The 24404-nt window shown below is 48.7% G+C and overlaps 1 protein-coding gene across 7 annotated transcripts in view; it reads left to right on the top strand.

Annotated features, from left to right (window-relative positions):
* The window catches only part of PIK3C2B (phosphatidylinositol-4-phosphate 3-kinase catalytic subunit type 2 beta), a 78217-nt gene extending 54186 nt beyond the window's left edge, over positions 1 to 24031 (top strand). For all 7 annotated transcript variants that reach the window (XM_024976621.2, XM_059875636.1, XM_059875637.1 and 4 more), the window contains 13 exons: positions 886 to 978; positions 1790 to 1919; positions 5747 to 5883; positions 10444 to 10613; positions 11076 to 11232; positions 11531 to 11640; positions 12531 to 12732; positions 13177 to 13301; positions 14371 to 14488; positions 15747 to 15828; positions 19551 to 19657; positions 21174 to 21302; positions 22084 to 24031. In XM_024976621.2, the coding sequence (XP_024832389.1) occupies positions 886 to 978; positions 1790 to 1919; positions 5747 to 5883; positions 10444 to 10613; positions 11076 to 11232; positions 11531 to 11640; positions 12531 to 12732; positions 13177 to 13301; positions 14371 to 14488; positions 15747 to 15828; positions 19551 to 19657; positions 21174 to 21302; positions 22084 to 22272 (1749 nt within the window). In that variant the 3' untranslated portion in view covers positions 22273 to 24031. The remainder of the gene's footprint in view (positions 1 to 885; positions 979 to 1789; positions 1920 to 5746; positions 5884 to 10443; positions 10614 to 11075; positions 11233 to 11530; positions 11641 to 12530; positions 12733 to 13176; positions 13302 to 14370; positions 14489 to 15746; positions 15829 to 19550; positions 19658 to 21173; positions 21303 to 22083) is intronic.
* Positions 24032 to 24404: the final 373 nt, after the last annotated feature.

The raw sequence follows: 24404 nt of genomic DNA, 5'->3' as shown, positions 1-24404 counted from the left end.
GTGGTGGGGGTGAATGTGTGGTGTGGGGGTGTGGTGTGTGGTGGGGGGTGTGTGTGTGGTGGGGGTGAGTGTGTGGTGTGGGTGTGTGGTGTGTGGTGTGGGTGTGTGGTGTGTGGTGTGGGTGTGTGGTGGGGGGTGTGTGTGTGGTGGGGGTGAATGTGTGGTGTGGGGGTGTGGTGTGTGGTGGGGGGTGTGTGTGTGGTGGGGGTGAATGTGTGGTGTGGGGGTGTGGTGTGTGGTGGGGGGTGTGTGTGTGGTGGGGGTGAGTGTGTGGTGGGGTGTGTGTGTGTGTGGTGTGCGTGTGTGGTGTGGGTGTGTGGTGGGGGGTGTGTGTGTGGTGGGGGTGAATGTGTGGTGTGGGTGTGTGGTGTGTGGTGTGTGGTGGGGGGTGTGTGTGTGGTGGGGTAAGTCTGTGGTGGGGGGTGTGTGTGTGGGGTGAGTGTGTGTGGGCCTAAGTGTGGCTGGGTCAGGCTCTGTCGTGGTGATGCCGAGGCTGAAGGCCCGCTGGCGGTCTGTCGTCTGTCCAGCCCTCCCCTGTGCCCCGCGGTGTTCTCGGTGCTTCCCTTTGACGTCAGGTTTCCCCCTCACCACTCTCGTGAAGTCAGTACTGTGAGCCCCGTTTTAGAGGAGAGCATAGACGGGACACCTGATTGCCAGCAGTCATGCACTGGAGCAGTGGAGTGAACGGGAGGGGTAGGAGGTCAGGCGCAGCAGCTGAAGCCCTAACGCACTAGACGGGGTGAGGGCGACAGGAAGGCAGAGGAGGGTGGGCCCGCAAAGGCCTGGGGAAACGGTGAGCGGCCGCTGCTGCAGCGCTGGGGCGGCCGCTTTCCCGCCTGGGCTGGGCCGGCCTGACCCTCACCACTACCCTCTTGACGGCGGCAGGACTGTTCCTACTTCAACTCCAACGCTGTTCCCCTCAAGCTCTCCTTCCAAAACGTGGACCCACTGGGCGAGAACATCCGTGTCATCTTCAAGGTGAGGACCCCCTCTCGAGCCTGGTGGGGTGTAGGCAGTAGAGAGGAGAGGAGGGAGTCCAAGGCGGGCAGGAACAGCCTCAGGGCCCTTCTCGTCCTACTAATCGCGCTCATGCTGCTGCTATAGTGCATGAAAGACTATCGGCTGAAAGAGGAAACAGATGGACTGTGTGTGGGCCCAGAGAACTAGGAACAGTGTTGGAATGTACAGGGAGGCAGCTGACAGCCTGTGTCAGAAGTGTTTTCTAGAAGGCCAGCAAGGGAGTGGATAAGGTGCTACCCTGCTTGTCCCGGGGGTTTTCAGGCTGAATGACTGTGACAGGCATGCTGAGGGGGAGATTCATGTATCAGGTACAGGTTGGACTTAGATGAATCTTGAGGTCCCTCTAACTGGTCCATCCCTGATTCTGAGGAATAGATATAGCCTCAGAGCACACAGTCCAGGGGGGAATGAAAGGCATGAGCACGGCTTAGTCACATCCATGTGCTGTATGTAAGCTCCACCGAGGTGTAAACTTGACTTGGATGGTTAGGAGGGCTGCATGAAGGAAGGGCCCCAGACTTGGCTTCAGATGGGGGTGTGGGGTCGGGCAAAGACCACAGTAGCGCAGGGATAAAGCGTAGCTGTTGGCCCCTCTCTGGTGTCTGACCTGGTGGGAGCTGGGTGAGCAGGTCCAAGGCTGAGGTGGGGAACCGGGCAGTGCCTGGCCTCTGTAGTCTGGGCCGCGGTTGCCCTCCTGGGGGAGCTGGGGCCTGGTGTGAGCTGGGGGAGGTGAGCGAGGTGGTCCTGGTCACTGTCTTCCTTCATCCAGTGTGGGGACGACCTTCGCCAGGACATGCTGACCCTGCAGATGATCCGCATCATGAGCAAGATCTGGGTCCAGGAGGGCCTGGACATGCGCATGGTCATCTTCCGCTGCTTCTCCACCGGCCGGGGGAGAGGTCAGTCAGGGGTGGGTGGGGTGATGGCTGGGCAGCTGCTGTGGGGGGCGTCCTTGCTTAATGCCCTTCTGCTGTTCCTTAACATGAACTTTGTGCTTCTCCAGGAAAATGAAAAGGGCAGGATTATTCCGTTAGAAGCTATGGAACAGCATAAAAATGAAGGCAGAGAGACATAAAATAAAGCAGACTTGGAGACATAGCAACCATGTATACTGTGTAGACTTTGGATTCTGATTCTAACAGACCCAACTGTGGAAAGATATTTTTTCAGACAGTTGTGGGAAATTTTCATATAGATTGGGCTAGATCAGATCAGATTAAAGAATGTTAAATTTTTAGATTTAATGCCAGAATTATATCCTTGTTAGTTATACTTGGAATACTTATGAGTGAAATGACATGTATGGGATTTACTTAAAAATACTCCAGATGGGATTGAGGCAGGAGGAGGCTGGAGGTGAGAAGAGGGAAGCAGGGCTGGGTGATTGAAATAGATGAAACAAAATTAGCAAAGTGTTGATAATTTTTGAAACTGGGTGATGGTTATGTGTGAGTTCATGATACGATTTCTTTACTCTTACATGTATTTGGAAATCCCATAATAAAAATTAAAACAATAAAAGATTATGGCTGTGAGCTGGGGAGACCACAGAGTCACAGTGTGGAATATGAAAGCAGGGGAACATCTTTCCCCTTAGTATATATATATATTTTGATTGAGCTATAATTCTGCACAGTACTGTGCCGCATGTATACATATACCCCCTCTCAGTCCTCCCTCCCCCGGCCCCTCATTCCGCCTTCTAGGTCGGCACAGAGCCCTGAGCTGAGCTCCTTGTGCTGTCCAGGAGCTCGCACTGGCTCTCTGCTTTACACACGGCAGTGTGCATGTCTGTCCAGGCCCCAGGTCGTCCCCTGCTGCCTCCATTCTGTGTCTGTGTGTGTTTCTGCCCTGCAAACAGGCTCATCTGTGCCATTTTTCTAGATTCCACAAATATGCCTTATTATACATCTGTTTTTCTCTTTCTGATCTACTTCCTTCTGTATGACAGGCTCCAGGTCCATCCACTTCTCTACGAATGACCCAGTTTCGTTCCTTTTTATGGTTGAGCAGCTTTCCGTTGTGTATCCGTCCCACATCTTCTTTACCCGTTCATCTGTTAATGGACATTTAGGTTGTGTCTGTGTCCTGATTATTGTAAATAGTGCTGCGATGAACGTTGGGACACGTGTGTCTTCTTGAATTATGATTTTCTCAGGTCATATGCCCAGTAGTGGGCTTACTGGGTCATATGGAACCTCCATACTGTTTTCATAGTGGTTGTGTCAATTGACTTCCCACCCGCAGTGTAGGAGGATTCCCTTTTTATGCCCTGTCCAGCCTTGATTGATTGTAGGTTTTTTTATCTTTGACCAGTGTGAGATGAGACCTCATCCTGGCTTTGATCCACAGTTCTCTAATAACTAGTGGCGCTGAGCATCTTTTCAGGTACCTCTAGGCCATCTGTATGTCTTCTTTGGAGAAATACCTATGTAGGTCTTCTGCCCATTTTTTGATTGGGTTGTTTGTCTTTTTGATATTGAGCTGTATGAGCCCTTTTGAATATTTTGGAGATAAATCCCTTCTCAGTTGCTTTGTTTGCAAATACTTTTTCCCATTCTGAGGGTTGTCTTTTCATCTCATTTATGGTTTTCTTTGCGGTGCAAAAGCTTTTAAGTTTGGTTAGAGCCCATTTATTTCTTTCTGTTTTTAGTTTCATTACTCTAGGAAGTGGGTCAAAAAAGATCTTGCTGTGATTTATGTCAAAGAGTTTTCTTCCTGTGTTTTTCTCTAAGCATTTTGTCCAGTCTTACATTTAGATCTTTAATTCATTTTGAGTTTATTTTTGTGTATGGTCTTCAGTGTTCTAATTTCATTCTTTAACATGTAACTGTCTAGTTTTCCTGGTGCCAATTATTGAAAGAAACTGTCTTTTCACCATTGTATATATTCTTGCCTTCTTTGTCATAGATTAGGTGACCCTAGGTGTGTGGGTTTAATCTCTGGGCCTGAAGTCAGGGAACCTGATTCCTCCAGCTCCATTTTTCTTTCTCAAGATTGCTTTGACTATTTGAGGTCTTTTGTGTGTCCATACAAATTGTCAAACTTTTTGTTCTGATTCTGTGAAAAATGTTGTCGGTAATTTGATAGTGATTGCATTGATTCTGTAGATTGCTTTCGGGTAGTAAAGTCATTTTCACAATATTGACTCTTCTAATCTGGGTACAGGGTGTATCTCTCCATCTGTCGTGTGTCACCTGTCATTTCTTTCATCAGTATCTTACAGTTTTCTAAGCACAGGTGTGTTGCCCCCTTGAGTAGGTTTATTCCTGTTCTTTTTGTTGCAGTGATAAATGGGATTATTTCCTCAACTTCTCTTTCTGATCTTTTGTTGTTAGTGTTTAGGAATCTAAACACTAATGCAGGATCTTTCTGTGCATTACTTTTGTATTCTGCAGGTTTACCAGATCCATTGATAAATTCACAGGCGAATTTTTACTTCTTTTTTAAGAAGTGAAAAAGAAGTTTTACTTCTTTTCCAATCTGGACTCCTTTTCTTTTCCTTCTCTGACTGCCATGGCTAGGACTTTCAAAACTGTGTTGCCAGTGTGGACAAAAAGAGTGGCAAAAGTGGACATCCTGGTCTTATTCCTGATCTCAGGGGAAATGCTTTCAGGTTTTCGCCAGCGAGAATGATGTTTGCTATGGGCTTGTCATATTTGGCCTTTATTATGTTGAGGTAGGTTCCCTCTATGGCCACTTTCCGGAGAGTTTTTATCATAAATCAGTGTTGAATTTTGTCAAAAGCTGTTTCTGCATCTATTAAGATGATCATATGGTTTTTCTTCTTTGTTAATATAGTGTAACACATTGATTGGTTTGCATATATTGAAGAATCCTTGCATCCCTGAGATAAAAATCCCACTTGATCATGGTGTGTGATCCTTTTAACATGTTGTTGGATTCTGTTTGCTAGTATTTTGTTGAGGATTTTTGCATCAGTGTTCATCATTGATTCTGGCTTGTAATTTTCATTTTTGTGACATCTCTGTCTGATTTTTTATCAGAGTGATGGTGGCCTTGTAAAATGAGCTTGGTAGTGTTCCTTTCTCTACAGTTATTTGGAAGAGTTTGAGAAGGATGGGTGTTAGCTCTTCTCTACATGTTTGATAGAATTCGCCTGTGAAGCCATCTGGTCATGGGCTTTTGTTAAAAGATTTTAAATTGCATTTTCAGTTTCATTACTTGTGATTGATCTGTTTGCATTTTCTATTTCTTCCTCGTTCAGTCTTGGAAGGTTGTACCTTTCTAAGAATTTGTTCATTTCTCCCATGTTGTCCATTTTGTTGGCATATAGTTCTTTGTAGTAGTTACTTATGACCTGCTGTATTTCTGTGGTGTAATTTTTCCTTTTTTATTTCTAATTTTCTTGATTTGAATCCCCTCACTGTTTTCCTTGATGAGTCTGGCTAAAGATTTATCAATTTTGCTTGTCTTCTCAAAGAACGAGCCTTTCGCTTCATTGATTTTTGCTATTGTTTTCTTCATTTCTATTTTATCTCTGCCCTGATTTTTATGACTTCCTTCTTTCTACTAACTTTGGGTTTTGTTTGTTCTTTCTCTAGTTGCTTTAGGTATAAGGTTGATCTTCCCTCTTATCATCAAAGTTTGTCCAAATGTCCTAGGGCTTAATTTATACGGACACATCCAGCAAAGCTCTTGTAGTCCTCTCCTGACAGATGTCTTTTCTCTGCACTGGAGAGTGACTCGGTGTCTCCCCTCACAGGGATGGTGGAGATGATCCCCAACTCTGAGACCCTGCGCAAGATCCAGGTGGAGCACGGGGTGACCGGTTCCTTTAAGGACCGGCCCCTCGCCGACTGGCTGCAGAAGCACAACCCTGGGGAGGACGAGTATGAGAAGGTAGGGCTGGAGAGGGGGTGAGGCTGGGGTGGGATGCTTGTGGCCTGGCGCCCTGCCGTGTTCCCCCAAGGCCTGCATGTGCACAGCGAAGGTGGCTCAGCTGTGCTGGGAGGGAAGAAACACTCGGTGGACTGGTGCCTCCCGGTGTCTAGAGGGGGGTCACATGCCCGATGTAAGCTGACCAAGCACATCCTCTGGTATCCAGCTGGGAACCCTTCCCTAAATTCCTCTGGTAGACTGAGTTTGGAGGAAAGGGTGCTGTTTCAGTCATGGGTCCTATTCAGGTCCTCCTGTGCCTTCTGAGGAGTCCAGTGATGCTTTGGAGAACAAGAGTTGGAAGGAACTTAAGAGATCGTTTTATCCATCTCCTCTTTTAATTAATTTATTTTTTTAATTGAAGGATAATTGCTTTACAGAATTTTGTTGTTTTCTGGCAAACATCAACATGAATCAGCCATAGGTATACATATGTCCGCTCCCTCTTGAACCTCCCTCCCATCTCCCCATCCCACCCCTCTAGGTCATTACAGAGCCTCTGTTTGAGTTCCCCGAGTCATACAGCAAATTACCATTGGATATCTATTTTATCCAACTCCTCTTTTTCATAGATGTGAATTAAGGTTCATTCAGTTGTTCCCAGTTATGGAGTTGGTTTGTGGCATGCAGGGTTGAGGGTAGATAATGACACAGAGATGATGGAAAAGGTAGTTGACTTTCCTCGGGAGGGGCTTTCCTGGGTGGTAGGGCTTGGTGACCTGCTGGGTTTTGTGGCTGGTCCACAGCTTCATGGCTCTTGCCTCTGGGTCAGTCATGTTTAAGGGAGAGAGAGTAAGTCATAATCACCACGCTCCTAAGAGAATGACCTTAAACCAGAATGCTAATTTATGGGGATCTATATATACTGACTTTTCTTGACCAGTGCCTTTTATCCCTCAGGGAGAACCTACATGGGCAGCCAAATTATAATCAGAATGTTGTTTAGTGAACATGTAATTAGATGGTCTTCCAAGGCCGTGAGTGTTTGCGTTCCCCAGGGTTTAATTCCTGGCCTGCTGAGCTCTTTGTACTCTTCTTGGGCCAGTTCATCATCTCCTGTTACTTTATCCCCCCTTGCTGATGACTTCCAGAGCCATTCCCTCTTCCCTCTCCCCGCCCGATTGCTGGACCTCTGCTTGTGTTGACCTGTGTGTCAAACTCAAGTCAAAACTGAGCTTTCTGGCTCTCTTTGTCCTCTTGAAACCTGGTTTTGGTGAGTTTCCTGGGTGATAACACTCTCTGTGTGGTCTCCCAAGACAGAGCCGTGAGACTTCTGCTTTTTATTTTACTTCACTTAGCTTTTTGCTGTGCTGGGTCTCCATCGCTGTGCGTGGGCTTCTCTGGCTGCAGAGCCGGGCTCTAGGGCACGTGGTCTTCAGCAGCTGCAATGGGCGGGCTCTGGAGCACAGGCTCAGGAGCTGTGGCACTTGGGCTTAGTTGCCCCGCAGCATGTGGAGCCTTCCCAGATGAGGCATCGAGTCTGTGTCCCCTGCATTGACAGGTGAATTCTTAACCTTAACCATTGGATCGCCAGGGAGGTCTGAGCCAGAAGTCTTCATGCCTCCACTCTGCTTTACCGAGCCCTGTTGATTCTGTTCCCCAGAGGCCTCTTGACTCTGTCTTACTTCTCACCACTTCTTTCAGCTGGTTGCTGTCTGCCCCCTGAACCACTGGAATGCCTCTCCTCTTCCCATTATCATTCTCTGCTTGATTTCTGAGGCTTTTAAAATAAAGTGTAAACTGCTAATATCACTCCTTTGCTCTCTGTTCTTCAAGGACTCCTTGTGTCCTAAGAGATGAGCTTATCGTCCACGACACTGCTGCAAAGCCTTCTGTAACCCAGCCCCGCCGACCCCTGTGGTCTCCTCCACCTCGCCTCCCCATCCATGACACTGCTGCAAAGCCCTCTGTAACCCAGCCCCGCCGACCCCTGTGGTCTCCTCCACTGTGCCTCCCCGTCCACGACACTGCTGCAAAGCCTTCTGTAACCCAGCCTCGCCGACCCCTGTGGTCTCCTCCACTGCGCCTCCCCGTCCATGACACTGCTGCAAAGTCTTCTGTAACCCAGCCCCGCCGACCCCTGTGGTCTCCTCCACTGCACCTCCCCGTCCACGACACTGCTGCAAAGCCTTCTGTAACCCAGCCCCGCCGACCCCTGTGGTCTCCTCCACTGTGCCTCCCCGTCCACGACACTGCTGCAAAGCCTTCTGTAACCCAGCCCTGCCGACCCCTGTGGTCTCCTCCTCTGCGCCTCCTGGTCTTACGGTCACTTATCTTGTAGCTTAGGCAGCCACTTCCATTTCCTAGATTCCTTTAGACGGTTGTGTTCCCTTTGCCAGGAAAGCCCTTTCTCCCTTTCCCCATCCCTCCAAACCCACCTCCTCTATGTTGTGAATGTTAAGGTCCTCTACCTTTGGAAAGAAGTAATATTGTTTCCACCCTCCCTCGACTCCATATACTATTTATACTAACATGTATTTTTCAGGTATTAGATAGCCACCATAGACAGGCACTGTACTTGGTGTTGGAATTGTGATTACTCCTTGCCAATGTAATAAAGAGTCATAATAAATGTTAATAGAAGTTTGTACAACAAGAATACACACAGAGAGAAATTAACCCAGCATCTCAGTGTTTATTATCAGTCTTTCAAAGGTCACTCCCAGCTCTCTAGCCTCCTACTAGGATGATGCTGGTGGTTTCTTATGGTGCCTTCCAGGAGGGAAGTGCTAGAGATGCTTGTCCCTTGGCCACCTACTCAGCAAACAGAGTACCCCCATCTTACACATGAAACCCCTGAAATCAGGAGTGCTTTCTTTATACTTTGAGACTTCCTGCCAGTAAGCAGCTGCTGCTGCTGAGTCACTTCAGTCATGTCCGACTCTGTGCGACCTCATAGACAGCAGCCCACCAGGATGTCCCGTCCCTGGGATTCTCTAGGCAAGAACACTGGAGTGGGTTGCCATTTCCTTCTCCAATGCATGAAAGTGAAAAGTGAAGTCGCTCAGTCATGTCCGACCCTCAGCGACCCCATGGACTGCAGCCTTCCAGGCTCCTCCACCCATGGGATTTTCCAGGCAAGAGTACTGGAGTGGGGTGCTATTGCCTTCTCCAAGTAAGCAGCTAACACCCTGTATAATCAGGTGAGGAGACTTTAGTCATTTACTCTGTGATATAGTATAGGCATATAGCTGCTTCGTAAGTCAAAACAAGATACATTTCAGGTAGCAGAAATACCTGTGACAGGAAGACAGGTAGGTAGGGATGGTCAAGACTGAGAGTTGATGGGTTATTGAGCGGTTTCTTTTCAGTTACGTATTTCCCTATCATAGAAGTCATCTTTTTTTTTTTCCAGAACGTACATTCTGTGAGTTCTTCACAAACTTTCTATTCTTAACTTCCTAGGGATTAGTCATCTGGTTTAATTTAACAAGTAGCTGGGAGATTTCTGTATTTTGAAATAGGCCTGTGGAGCAGCCAAGAGGCTGCTGGGAGATAGGATCCCTGGGCCCTGGGAAAGGGAGAGTACTGAACTCTGAGTGAGTGTTGGTGCCTGTAGGGGATCAGCGTCTGTGCGGGCTGGGAGGGTCTGGAAACTCAGGAAGGTCCCTGAAGGCTGGGTAGAAATTCGCAGAGGGAGGTGGCGAGCGCATGTCCTATAGCTGGGAAACTTTCTCTCATGCCCAGTTTCCTGCTTGGCTCTGAAAGCTGTGGCCTCTGCTCAGGAGTCTTCCTTGAGGTCTTAAGAATTCTCTGAACCTCCCAAAGAAGATTTGGAGGATGAAAAGTGTCCATTCACGATTTCCATACATTTTTACTGCAAAGACAGATAAGGGGGCAGATATTAACCAGATAAAATAAGGTAGATCCAACCCCTTACTCCTCCCCCTCCTGCTTTAAACTCAGAAATAGCTCTAACACATTTTACCAACTAAAGATGTCTGATTTTCAAGCATAAAACACCCTCTAGAAGTGTTAAAACTCCCTCAGCTCTTCCTTGGAGTGAAGCTCATTTAAATAGATTAGCATTTATTGGTTACCAAGAACACCGGAAATGGGAGCTCTATTAGGGATGAGGAGACGGACAGAAGAATTCTGAGCAGGATCAGGAGGGGACCTTTGAGTCTGCTGCCTCGGTGCTGTGCTTGAGTTAAGGTCACCACAACCAGGCGGGAAAGTTGTAAACACCAAGCCTGCCTGATTCTGGGCTGGTCAAGCCTGGGCTCCTGAATCAGTCCATTGTCCTTCCAACCAGTTTCCGTGTATTGCAGATAATGGATATATTGCGGATAGTGGATATATGTGTGTATATATGTCCCGTCTCCTTTTTGCCCCATAAGATTCAGGACAAGCTTCCGTGTGCCTCAGTGTGTATGTCAGTGTGTGATGAAGGCTGAATAGGCAGATGTGAGAGCCCCTGGGCTCCTGGGAGAGGGTCAGGGCGGGCTTGGGTCAGCCTGGTTTTGCCCCTGGGGTCCCTGCGCACCAGCTTGACGTCCTGCCGTCTGCGTGCCATCCCCTCAGGCTGTAGAGAACTTCATCTACTCCTGTGCCGGCTGCTGTGTGGCCACCTACGTCCTGGGCATCTGTGACCGACACAACGACAACATCATGCTGAAGACGACTGGCCACATGTTCCACATAGATTTCGGCCGCTTCCTGGGCCATGCCCAGATGTTCGGCAACATCAAGCGGTAAGTAGCGCCCTGAAGCCAGCATGTGCATAGGCCCGGGAGGTCAGCGGAAATGGTTCAGAGCTGGAACACAAGCCCACGATGGGAGAAGTCCCGCACACTGCAGAGTGTGGCCCCTGGGTTGAGCGGCTCTGAGGAAGAGAGCACTGAGGCCTTGCAGAAGAAGGCAGGGACCAGCCCTCTGCCTGCCTGCTGAGGGCTGAGCAAAGGGAGACGAGCCCAGACCGCAGCCAAAAGAAACCAGATACCCGGGGGACATCACTAGCTCACAGGCAAGGGACCAGTGAACGACGTGTCTGGGGATCTTCTGAGGTTAAAGTGGGAAAAGAAACAGTGTTGGAGGAGCCCGTGGATCCAGTGTCACGCGGGTTTTGAGGGATGAGGGGACGCTCCCCCGACAGCCCACACGGTGAGCCCCCTCCTTCGTGCTGACCTTCTGCCTGTGTGTTCCCCTTGGCTCAGGGACCGCGCCCCCTTTGTCTTCACCTCGGACATGGCGTATGTCATCAACGGGGGTGACAAGCCTTCCAGCCGCTTCCATGATTTTGTTGACCTTTGCTGCCAAGCCTACAACCTCATTCGCAAGCACACCCACCTCTTCCTCAACCTTCTGGGCCTGGTGAGGAGCTCCATCCCTTTCTGAACCCCTCCTTCTTATCATCTGACACCATTTTTAAGACTCCCCATCTTGCTTCTGGAGATCTGCTTCTCTGAGCCCGAGATAAAGGCAGGGCCCAGGCCACCTGGTGGTGTCTGCTGGTGTCTGACTTCCTGCTCCCGACCCCCCAGCTCCTGTGGCCTGCCAGCCGCTGCCCACCGCATCTCTCGACCACCCTCTGGAAGGGTTAGGGAGCGAAGCTGTAGAAAATGCTGAATTCCTGGTCGTTACAGACACCCTCTCCTCTTTGCTCTTCTAGATGTTGTCCTGTGGGATCCCTGAACTCTCAGACCTGGAAGACCTCAAGTACGTGTACGATGCCCTGAGGCCTCAGGACACGGAGGCCAACGCCACTACCTACTTCACCAGGTGAGACGCTGCATACGAAACAGTGCTGCCCGTTCTGGGTAGGTAATTTCCAGGCCGCTCGATGGGGAGGAGCTGGGCTAGGGAGACGGGAGAGGCTTTGCTCTGGTGGCAGAGCTTAGAGTTGACAGTACGGGTCAGTTGTCTGGTCAGTTACTTCTCTCAGGCTCAGTCTCCCACCTGTACTTGGGTGCCAACCTTTACGCGGAGGTATTGCGATCCCCCGCTTGCGTTCTCACCAGGTCGCGGGCAAGGACGTTGTCTGTGGGGCCGTGTACAGTAGGGGTTTTGTAATAGTTTTTAGCTCTCTCGATCAGGACCCTCCCCCTTGTCAGAACATGGAATTTCATGGTTCCATTTTCCCATGTTGGATGTTTTTAGACACATTATGCACGAAAGCAGGAAAGTGCCTATGTACTAATGAATGTCTACGGTTTTGTCCATTTTATTATGTACCCTTTTGGGAAGTTAGCGAGTTAAATTTTCTCTGGGGCTAATACAGTACCTTTCCTTCGGAACTAAAGTCTCTGTGTTGGGTTTTGTTTGGTGGGGATCCGCTGTACTGAAGCTGAAACTCAGTTTGACAACAGTATTTAGACTTCCACGTGGTGACCCCACGGTGGCGTCCCACAGTTCCTTCCTACTGTGGATTAACCGTCTTTGGCCCAGGTGTGCAGTGAGGGGAGATGAGACCCCCAAGATCCACAGGAGTAAACTGTATTCAGATCATTGTGTGCAGTCATGTCCTTATAAGGCTAGCACACAGGGGAAATGATCTGATCTGAGCTGCGTGTTAGCCTCAGGTGTTGGGTGATATTCCTTGAGTACAGCTCTGCCCAGGCAGTGGCGACTTGGGTCTGTGGTTGCAACCTTTTCTTCCCATCCTTCTGCAGGTTGATCGAGTCCAGCCTTGGCAGTGTAGCCACAAAGCTCAATTTTTTTATTCATAACCTGGCTCAGATGAAGTTTTTAGGCTCAGATGATCGGCTGACCCTCTCCTTTGCTCCACGAACACACACTCTCAAGAGCTCAGGCCGCATAAGCGATGTGTTTCTCTGTCGCCACGAGAAGGTCTTCCACCCCAACAAGGGCTATGTAAGTGTCTGCTCCAGTTTGACTCTCTCCTGCGCCCCGCCACCCAGCTTGTTGCGGTTCTGTTTCTTTCCTTCCACACTGTGGGTGCTGGAGCTGACTGAGCACCCTGCGCTGGGGGCAGTTGCAGGCCCTTTCCCCTCCCCTGCCCAAGTGGCCTGCCTACAGTCAAGGACCTGAGTTGGATGGCTGTTCCCTCTGAGCCAAGGGTCTTGTGAACTAAGGATTCTTGTGAATCTTTGCTTTCATTTTCCTGCATAGGTATATTATCTTCGTCTCCATTAGAGACATTTTTATCCTCTTCTTTCTGGAATGCGTAACTCTTCCAACACACATACACACACACACACACACACACACACACACACACACACGCACCCTCTGTCCCCTCACGTGCCCTCTTCATTGGTTTGGCCGGGGGTGTTCACTAAGATTTGGGCTTTGCAGATTTACGTGGTAAAGGTGATGCGAGAGAATGCTCACGAGGCCGCTTACATCCAGCGGACATTTGAGGAGTTCCAGGAGTTACACAATAAGCTACGGCTGCTCTTCCCTTCTTCCCTCTTGCCCAGGTACGTGCTCCGCCTGCTCTCTGCACTGCGGGGTAGCGGGGAGGGCAGCCGGGGGCTGGGCAGCACGGCCCTTGGGAGTCAAGACCTGCGTCCTCGGTTTTCTTAACTGGCCATGTGTGATGACAAGCGCTCCCCCTGCTGGCCATGCGCTTCTGAGGCTCTCAAGTGGTCTTCCTCCAGCCTCAAAAACAAGCCTGGGCGCACCTGCCAGGGCAGCTGCTGCTGCTGCTGCTAAGTTGCTTCAGTAGTGTCCGACTCTGTGCGACCCCGTAGATGGCGGCCCAACAGGCTCCCCCGTCCCTGGGATTCTCCAGGCCAGGACAGCAAACTGGGTCTAAAGGCAGGGGATTGTTGGCGTCTGAAGATGTTTTGAAGTGTCTAATCTTCTAAAGAATAAAAGTGTTTTTGAAATATATAAAGAAAATGTGGTGTATATACAAAATGGAATATTACTATACTGCATGATTCCACTTATATGAAGTACCTAGAGTAGTCACATTCATAAAAACAGCAAGTAGAATGGGGGTTGCCAGGGGGAGGGAGCAAACGGGGAGCTGCTTAATAGGTACAGAGCTTCAGTTTCGCAAGAGGAAAAGGACTGGAGAGGGATGGTGATCATGGTTACATCACAGTGTGAGTGTGCATAACTCTGAACTGTACACTTACAAATGGGTAAGACAGTAAATTTTACGTTAGATGAGTTTTACAACAATTTTAAGGAGCAGATTTTCAAATAGAATTTGTACCATGATGAGGAAAACTGGAGGCTCCAGAGTTGCCTGAGCACTTCTGGGCAGCTGTAGTGCTCTGCTCAGCACTTTGGTTTTCTTTTCTGTGGTCCGTGGAATTGTCCAGTGGGAGATGCTGCGCATGCGTCCTCGGCACAGACCTGGGTAGCCGGGGGAGGCATGGAGTAGGGGAGAGGTCCCTGGGGAGGGAGGCCAGGGAGAAATGCGGATCAGGTGGCTGAAAATGAAAGTGGAATGGAAAAAAAAAAAGGAAAAAAGAAAGTGGAATGGGACTAAAGGCTATTGCTTCCTTTTTTCACCATCTTTTCACCGGCCGCCAGCTTCCCCAGTCGCTTCGTGATTGGCCGCTCGCGAGGAGAGGCAGGGGCCGAGCGGCGCCGGGAGGAGCTAAACGGATACATCTGGCACTTGGTCCACGCGGCCCCGGAGGTGGCCGAGGTGGGTGGCCCTCAGTCTCTGCCCGGCCTGGCGCCGCTGAGGGGTGGGGATTGTGGACCGAGGCGCGCTTGCGTTTTCTGGGCCTGTCCGGGGATGGGGGAGGGCAGTGGGTCGTGGCACCAACCCCACTGAGCTGCACGCAGAAACGTGAAACCCAGACACGCAGCCGGGCACACGGAGACACAGATCCGTGTCAGCTGCCATCACACAGTGCTTGTGCTAAGCAGGAGCCTGAGGAAATGGAAGGTTTCTGAACAAGCTGAGTATGTGCACCACCTGAATTTTTCTTTTAAACAAATGGTGTTATAATTTGGTTTTATAATGGTCATAAAGACAGAGAGTCATCAGGAGTCCCATGACCCTAAAAAACCGTCTCACCCCATTTCCATGTTTCCTTCCTATCTGGCCATATATAAATGTGACTTTTACAGTTTTATAGTGGTTTTTTATTTTTACTGAAGTGTTTATAGTTAGCGTAACTTTAAATATCTATGCCAAGTTAATACACTGACTTGCAATACCATCTCTTTAACCATTCACCTCTTGAAAGATATTTAGATCATGCCCCTCCCCACCTTTTCACTATTAATGCTAGAGTGGGTATTGTCACACATTTTAGCTTTTGTTTCCCTAATTGCTTAGGAAACATTCTCAAAAGTAGAATTTATAGTCCTTGTCCAAGGCTGGCTTAAGCTAGGGATTGAGCCTGGGACCAGGCAGTGAACGCTCTGAGTCCTAACCACTTGCCTGCCAGGGAGTGCCAAGGACAGACCGCTTTTGAGTTGATGTGAATACTTTCATTTGCTTCCTTTTTTTCAAAACTTTTTTATATGGGAACTTTCAAACATGCAGAAAAATAGAGAAACAGTATAATGAATACCTATATATTCATCACCTAAACAGGCATTATTTTTTTTGCCATGTTTGCTTCATCTGTTTTTTCTGAAATATTTTAAAGTAAGTCAAAGGCATCATGACATTCTACCCCTAAATACTGTGCATCTCTAAAAATCGAGAACATAATTTTACATAACTGGACCGCTGTTACACCACCCAACTCTTAGCCCACATTTAGAATTTCCCTGTCGTCTCCGAAATTCTTTAAACAGTTGGTGTTTTTGAGCCATGACCCAAATAAGAACTGCACATTATGTTTGGTTATCACATTTTGTAAGTCTCTCTTAATGTTGACGAGTTCCTTTTTTCCTTGTGCCATTGTCTTACTGAGGAATGACCCTGTTTTCTGATTCTGTTCCAGTGTGATTTGGTGTACACCTTCTTCCACCCCCTGCCCAGGGATGAGAAGACGGCAGGCAGCAGCCTGGCTCCCAAGTCCTCAGGTATGGTGCTGTCGCTGTGACATTTCTGCCAGCTTCCCTCTTGTTGTTGTTCAGTCGCTCAGTCGTGTCTGACTCTGTGACCCCATGGACTGCGTGCTTCTCTGTCCTGCACCATCTCCCAGAGTTTGCTCAAGCTCATGTCCGTTGAGTCGATGACACCATCCAACCATCTCATCCTCTGCCTTCCCCTTCTCCTCCTGCCTTCAGTCTTCCTCAGAATCAGGGTCTTTTTTAATGAGGCAGTCCTTTGCATCAGGTGGTCAAAGTACTGGAGCTGCCCTTCCCCTTCTCCTCCTGCCTGCAGTCTTCCTCAGAATCAGGGTCTTTTTTAATGAGGCAGTTCTTTGCATCAGGTGGTCAAAGTACTGGAGCTGCCCTTCCCCTTCTCCTCCTGCCCGCAGTCTTCCTCAGAACCAGGGTCTTTTTAATGAGTCGGTTCTTTGCATCAGGTGGTCAAAGTACTGGAGCTGCCCTTCCCCTTCTCCTCCTGCCTTCAGTCTTCCTCAGAACCAGGGTCTTTTTAATGAGTCGGTCCTTGGCATCAGGTGGTCAAAGTACTGGAGCTGCAGCACCAGTCCTTGTGTTACCAGATTCGCAAGCCTGTGTGCCCGGGGCACAGTGAGGCCCATCGGTACGCAACGTTAGAGTTTGGAACAGAGAAGGGTTTATTACAGATTCATCCAAGGAGATGGGTGGCTCATGCCCTAAGAACCCCAATGTTACTCAGAGCTTTCAGCAAGGCCTTTTAAAAGCAAAAGGTGAAGGATGGATGTGGTTAGTTCTTGCAGACTTCTCAGTGTCAGAGTCTTGTTCTTGAAGTTAGGCCAGTGGTCAGGTAACAACGTTCCTGTGAATCTCTGCCGGACGAATGTTATTCTCTGTCCTGATAAGAAAGGGCAAAGTCCCAAGGCACAACTTTAACCCTCCAAGGTCCCAGCGCTGGCTAAGGGGAGGCATATCTCAGTTGGCAGCTCCTCAGGGCCAGGTTCCCATGTCTTGCCCAGCTGTCATCCTGAGGGAGCCTGGCATCCAACCCAGCTGGTCCTCAGTCTCCTCAGGTTGCCCAAATGGGGAGACCAGGTCCCCCGGACTGTGACCAGGCAGACGGCCACTGCTAGAGGGTCACAGAGACAGGGATAGGGGAGAGGGGCACCACTCCTCAGGGCCAGGGCCAGGGCTAGTGGAGGGCCTGAGTGAGGGCTGCCAGGAGTCATCCCCAGTCTATTCCCTGGGCCCCCCAGCTCACCACTGGCCTGAGGCTGGGTAAGCTGGAGGGCCTCCAGGAGAAGGCCTGGATCTGCCTCTTACCTCACTTCCACCTGATGACCACCATACCACCGACCCTTGACTCAGTCACTTCCTCAGTGCTCCCTCGATGACAGTTACCAGTGGGCGGGGCCCGCTGCAGCCCTGGCCAGTAGCTGAGCAGGAAACGGACGTTGCTCGTTGACAGTGGCTGCTTGTGGGCAGGGTCTGCTGAGGTACCTGGGTCGCTGCTGAGCAGGACCTGTTGCCCAGTAACAGGTGCAGAGTGATGAGGACCAGCAGGGGCTGCCTGCTCAGGGCTGTGCTCACCCTGTTACTCCTCCAGTGAGTATTCAGAGCTGGTTTCCTTTAGGATGGACTGATTGATCTCCTTGCTGTCCAAGGGACTCCTCGAGAGCCTTCTCCAGCACCACAGTTCAAAAGCATCAATTCTTTGAAACTCAGTCTTCTTTATGCTCCAAATCTCACATCAGTCATGACTACTGGAAAAGCCATAGCTTTGGCTACATGGACCTTTGTTGGCAGAGTAACATCTCTGCTTTTTAATATGCTATCTAGATTAATCATAGATTTTCTTCCAAGGAGCAAGCATCTTTTAATTTTATGGCTACAGTCACTGTCCACAGAGATTTTGGAGCCCAAGAAAATAAAGTCTGTCACTATTTCCAACTGTTTTCCCATTCTATTTGCCATGAAAGTGATGGGACCAGATGCCATGTTCATAGTTTTTTGAATGTTGAGTTTTAAGCCAGCCTTTTCACACTCCTCTTTCACCTTCATCAAGAGGCTCTTTAGTTCCTCTTTGCTGTCTGCCATAAGGGTGGTATTGACTGCATATCTGAAGTTATTGATATTTCTCCCAGCAGTCTTGATTCCAGCTTGAGCTTCATCTAGCCCGGCATTTCTCATGATGTACTCTGCATAAGTTAATAAGCAGGGTGACAGTATAGAGCCTTGACGTCGTACTCCTTTCCCAATTTTGAACCAGTCCATTGTTCCCTGTCTGGTTCTAACTGTTGCATCTTGACCTGCATATAAATTTCTCAGGAGGCAGGTAAGGTGGTCTGATATTCCCATCTCTTTAAGAATTTTCCACAGTTTGTGGTGGTCCGCACAGTTAAAGGCTTTAACATAGTCAATGAAGCAGATGTTTTTCTGGAATTCCCTTGCTTTTTCTATGATCTGTTGGATGTTGGCAATTTGATCTCTGGTTCCTGTGCCTTTTCTGAACCCAGCTTGTATATCAGGAAGTGAAATAAATGAAGTTGTGTGGTAATTTGAATATTCTTTGGCATTGTCCTTCTTTGGGATTGGAATGACAACCGACCATTTCCAGTCCTGTGGCCACTGCTGTTTTCCAAATTTGCTTGCATATTGAGTGCAGCACTTTAACAGCATCATCTTTTAGGATTTTAAATGGCTCAACTGTAATTCCATCACCTCCACCAACTTTGTTCATAGTAATGCTTCCTAAGGCCCACTTGACTTCTCATTCCAGAATGTCTGGCTGTAGGTGAGTGATCACACCAGGATGGTTATCTGGTTCATTGAGACCTTTTTGTACTGTTCTTCTGTGTATTCTTCCTCCCTCTTCTTAGTATCTTCTGCTTCTGTTAGGTCCATGCTGTTTCTGTCCTTTATTGTGCCCATCTTTACATGTAATATTCCCTTGGTATTTAATTTTCTTGAAGAGATCTCTAGTCTTTCCCATTCTGATTCTGTTGTTTTCTTCTATTTCTCTGCATTGTTTACTTAAGAAGGCTTTCTTATCTCTCCTTGCTATTCTTTGGAACTTTGCATTCAGTTGTATATATCTTTTCTTTTCTCCTTTGCCTTTCTCTTCTCTTCTTTTCTCAGCTATTTGTAAGACCTCCTTTGACAATCATTTTGCTTTTTGGATTTCTTTTTCTTGGGGATTGTTTTGATCACCACCTCCTATACAGTGTTCTTAGGGCACTCTATCAGATCTAGTCATTTGAATCTATTTGTTACTTCTACTGAATAATCATAAGGGATTTATTTGATTTAGGTCATACCTGAATGGCCTAGTGGTTTTCCCTTTGTTCAATTTAAGAACCAATTTAACTTCTCTGAACCTTCCAAAAGGTAATTTTTCCTGTCCCCATTTCTTCCCAGGTCTCTCTCCTTGACTCATCTCTGTTCCTTTGCTTACCGGCTAAAGAATCTGTGGGGTCCACAGCTCCTTGAGCAGATTTCTCGGGGACTGAATCTATTTACAGACTGAAATTCGATAGACTCACCCCAATCCAAGTCATGCTTGCAGACACCAACCTAAGTCATGCTCGCAGATGCCACGTGGCTGATCCCTGGTGGGATATCAGGAATCTGACATGGAGATAGGGCAGGGGGTCAGAAGAAAACAGAGACATCTACCTGGCACCCGATGGGGACAGGGCTGGCCCCCTGACCTTTCTCTCTGTCCTTTGTCCCTACAGAAGGCACATGGGCCCGGCCAGTCGGGAGGGTTGGAGGAGAGGTGAAACTGTCCATCTCCTACAAAAACAATAAACTCTTCATCATGGTGATGCACATTCGGGGCTTGGTAAGTGCATACACAGTCCTCATTTGGATCTTTATCTTTCTTCTGGTACTTTTCTGACTGATGAGACCTTTTTTGTACCCCCCTCTCATGAGAGTAATCACAAAAGTTACTAAATGAAAAGTAATCACAAAAGTTACTAAATGAATCCCCAATGGGCCTGCTCCCATGCTAGGCCTGTGGTATGACCAAGCAATGCTGGACACAGCTTCTTACTACCTGTGGCCTTTGGCAAGTAGCCCAGTTACTCTTAGTCTCATTAAAATGAGGATAAGGTTAGTGTCTGCCTCATAGGCTTGTTACAGGGGTTAAATGAGATAATGCATGTAGAGTACTTAACATAGTGCCTGGTATTATTATTATTATGGTGATTATTATAAGAGAGAGACCTGGGGGGCCTATTTCCTGGTTATAGAGGTAAGGCAGCCGTATGACATCCTTCAAGCATAATCAAGGGGGCGTATAATTCCTACGTTTTTGATATGTTTCTGAGAACCTTCTGAGTGGAAGGGGAAGGGAACTCATAGAATACCTACAGAGTGCTGGACTTTTGCAGGTTGGGGCACTGATGTGTGGCAGGAGGTCCATGAGCTCTGGAATCAGAGGTGACGGGGCTTCACTCTCACAGCATCACTCATTCATTTTAGTCAACAAATCTTCATCAGTCCCTTACCGCGTGCCAGGCACTGATACGTTAGCTCTGGACAGGAGGGCAAACAAAATAAAGTCTCTGCCTTCAGGGAGCTCACGATCTAGTAGGCAGAGGCAAACGGTTAAGTAAAATACATGGCAGGTTGGACAGTGGTGAGCACTTTGGTAAGAAAGAAAGCAGACGAGGAATACCGGGGTGGAAAGAAGGCGTCAGCAGCCAGGGAAACCCTCACTAATGAGGAGGTGAGGGAGGGGGCCGTGTGTGTCAGGCCCTGCAGCGGGGGCCAGTGTGACTGAAAGCACCGGAGCAGGGGGACAATAGTGGATGCTGAGGTCGGAGAGGGCCGACCGGAGCCGTGGTCCTGCGCTCAGGAGCATGGCTTTTCCTTGAGTGAGATGGGGGCCACTGGAGGGTTTGAGCAGAGGCATGCCAAGATCTGACTGACATTTTAAAAGGAGTGAGTCACTAATTGGCTGACCTTGAACTAGCAACTTAATCTCTCTGACTCATTTCTCTGCTTATCTCTCACTAGGGGTTTCCTGGGTCAAATGACAAAGTAGACAGACATTGGGTGAAGATATCTGGGGATATTGCGGTTCATTCAGAACAGACCAAGTTATGATGTGCCCTGAGCATTCATATACAGAGTATAGAACTGGATATCATGGGTGATCTGATTGATGTTTTAGGATGACATCTAATGTTACCGTGGTAGGTGTTTCTGGCAGAATGCAGTAGGCTGGCTGGGAAACATAAATTATTGTGCATTGCAAGAAGCTGGGTGTCGGGGTAGAGAGGCTGGGTCAGGGAATGGCTACAGGAATGGTGATACAGAGGCAGATAGACGGTTTCTCATTCCCTTTGCAGCAACTGCTCCAGGATGGGAATGATCCCGACCCCTATGTCAAGATTTACCTCCTTCCTGACCCTCAGAAAACCACTAAGAAGAAAACCAAAGTGGCCCGGAAAACCTGCAACCCCACCTACAATGAGATGGTATGTGGAGAAGGTGATGGGTGGGGCTGGGGCTGATAAACAACTGTGCCTGTTTTTGTAAATAAAGCCGTACAGGGACAGGGCCATTCCTGTGCATTTAAGTCTTGCCTGTGGTGCTTTCACGGTGTACCAGTGGGGTGAGTATGTGTGACACAGACCAAACGGTATGGCCTACAGAGCCTAGTATATTCTGCATTTGGCCCTTTATGCTAAAAGTTTGCTGATACTTAGGGTAGGGATTCCACAGCTGGGCGTGGTCTGTGGGGAGGAGGAGCCTGCTGGTCCTTTGCTGATAATGAACTGTGGCCCCGATGACGAGCCTTCTTTTGCTGGAACCCTGAGCTGAGAACAGGGTTCTTCGAAGGTCCCCTTGGGTACTGTATGCCTTCTGTATTCCCTCGGACTTTGCTTGGGGAGGTAAAGTGGTCTTACGCTCAGCCAGATCAAACCACCACAAACTATCATTCTTTTTTAACCAGAACATTTTTTCTTTTGTTAGGTTCACTTGTTCCCCCCAGTATTTATTTGTTATTTGGCTGTGCCAGTTCTTAGTTGTGGCACACAGGGTTTTCGATCTTCACTGAGGCATGTGAGGTCTTTAGCTGTGGCAGTGGAATCTAGTTCCCTGACCAGGGGCCGAACCCAGGCCCCCTGCACTGGGCACCTGGAATCTTAGCCACTGGTCCACCAGGCAAGTCCCTGAACCACCACAGATGAGCATCTCCCCCTTCCGTGTTCCCTCTCTCACTGCTTCCCTCTCTTCCCAATTTGGCGTCTGCAGCTGGTGTATGATGGAATCCCCAAGGGTGACCTGCAGCAGCGGGAGCTGCAGCTGAGTGTGCTGAGTGAGCAAGGGTTCTGGGAGAACGTGCTCCTCGGGGAAGTGCACATCCGCCTGCGAGAGCTGGACCTGGCCCAGGAGAAGACTGGCTGGTTTGCACTGGGATCTCGAAGTCCTGAGACCTTATGAACACAGTGGAGCCCTGGCCCGGGACCCCAGGCTCACGGCAGAGCTGGGGAGAGGACTCGTCCCTTCTTGGGGAGGGGCATGGCCCTCGGTGGGCTCCCTGCCGTCCTGGCCTCCAGGGTGGGAGGCGAGGAGAGTAGAGATGCTCTCTGCTGGCCCTCCTCTGCAGACTGCTTTTGAGTTGGTTGTGATGAGCAGCCCTGTGGAGGCTGTGAGGTTGCAGCAAAGTTTTAAGTTTACCTTGTGTCAAGGGAGCAATGCCTGGATTGAGGTGTGTGAGGTGCGCTGTAGAAGTAGCATTTAGCGGGAGGGTGGGTGGGTATCTTTATTTTTATTTTTAAAAAATGAAATAGTAATGTTGTCCTAACTGGACAGGAAGCCTTGTGAGAAGGGACTTACATGTGCCCCAGAAGGCAAAAGAGGAAGACTGTTTGGACTTTTTTGACTAAGGTTCTTATTGGACTTTCCCTAGGTTTTTGTTTGTTGTTTTGTGTTTCTATCTATAGGAATTATTTGGGGAGGGGCCCAGTGGGCCCTCGGGGAGCACCCTCCCTCCCTGAGGGAGGTTGGGAGGGGCAGGGAGGGCTGGGTGTGCTTGACTGAGGCCTGCATGCTGGGCCTGTCTGATTTTGCCTCCAAAGGAGAGCAATGTGATGCCTGTGTGTGTGCGGAAGGGCCTTCCGGTCGGGGTTCTGCAGAGGACCTGTGTTCAGGGACCTGGGCTCGTCTGGGGGGAGTTTTTCCTCTGGTCTTGCCCTACTCTGCTAGGACATGCCTTGAACACCGTCTTCGGCCCCTCCGTCAGCCTTTCTGGGGACCGTGTTGTCCCTGTGAATACGCTGGGGTGGTCCCCCGTGGGCCTCTCCCTGCAGCCCCCTCTGGCGGGATGGACTGCTGCCCGGTGTGACCGTGGGCGCCGTGGCCCTGGGGCGGGGCCGCCTGCTGGCTGGCCTCGGGGGCTTTCCTCATCGCCTGCCACTCCTTTCTTGTCACTGCTTCTCTCCCAAACTCCATTTCTGTCATTTTTTTTATAAGAATTTCTTCCATTCTGTGGGGCCATAAACCTATTATTCTGGAGCCAAAGGGATGCCCTAACTGAAGAAAAGGGGTGCGGGTGGGGGATCCCATCAAAACTGGTTTTTTTCCTGTGATTTTCTTTGGTTGCGCGGAGGCTGGATTGAGCTGAGCTGGGAGGGAGGGACTGGGTCTCTGATTTCTTATTACTCTTCATTCCCTACCAAATGGATTTGAAATTCACTCGTGCACTTTACTCCAAAGGGTTGTCTTCCTTGAAAAAAGAAGGAGCAACTTTGAATTTTATATTAACTTTTTAAATTGGTGGCTGTGTCCAGTGATTTGGGAATGGAGTTAAATGGGGATACTCTTTGGATTGTCCTCCCCAGCTCCAACAAGGATCAGAAATTTCCCCTTTTGTTAACTCATTCCATAACTGGAGAAAGAAGCTCCATTGATTAAAGCCACAGAGCAGCAAGGAAGTTATAAACTTTTAAAGTAAAAATGCCAAGAATATAGCTGGCTGTTGTGAGCAGGAGTTGGGAGAGTGGGGAACAGAGGTGGAACTTCTCCAGGTGAATGGACCAGAGATGTGTTACTGGCTTTTTGCCTGTAGCTCATGTTACATTGACCCTCGATGCCCCTGATTTAAGAGATCTGTGTACTGTACCCACTTCCCAGATGTCCTTGTATCTCCTACTTTCTCTGGAATTGTATTTTCTAATAAATGATGTTTAGAAAAACAAAACTGTCATTTTCAAAATTGGTTCATGTTTAGATTAAAACATCTGACATATGAGATGAAGATGATAATGTTAGTCATGGTTCCATAAACGATAACTTTTATATGCATGTGTCAGCTGAATCTTTCCTTACAACAACTTGATCAGGTGAGTAGTATTATCTCCCAGTTTACAGACAAGAGTAATTAAGTAATTTGCCTAAGGACATAGTCGGCCTTGGCTCTAGAATTTGAACCCAGGTTTGACTCCAAACCTGTGCTACTTTTTCTAGGCAGTGTTTAATAAGTTGGTAAGCACTTGATAGTTTTGGATTGTATTAATATACATGTCATTTTTCATTACAGCTGTGCTGGAAAGTAGGCATGGCTCATTTGTTAA

This window comes from Bos taurus, chromosome 16 (genome assembly GCF_002263795.3).
Source record: "Bos taurus isolate L1 Dominette 01449 registration number 42190680 breed Hereford chromosome 16, ARS-UCD2.0, whole genome shotgun sequence".
NCBI classification, from domain to species: domain Eukaryota; kingdom Metazoa; phylum Chordata; class Mammalia; order Artiodactyla; family Bovidae; genus Bos; species Bos taurus.
Note: the sequence above shows the minus strand (reverse complement) of the source record. Positions and strands in the feature narration are given on the sequence as shown.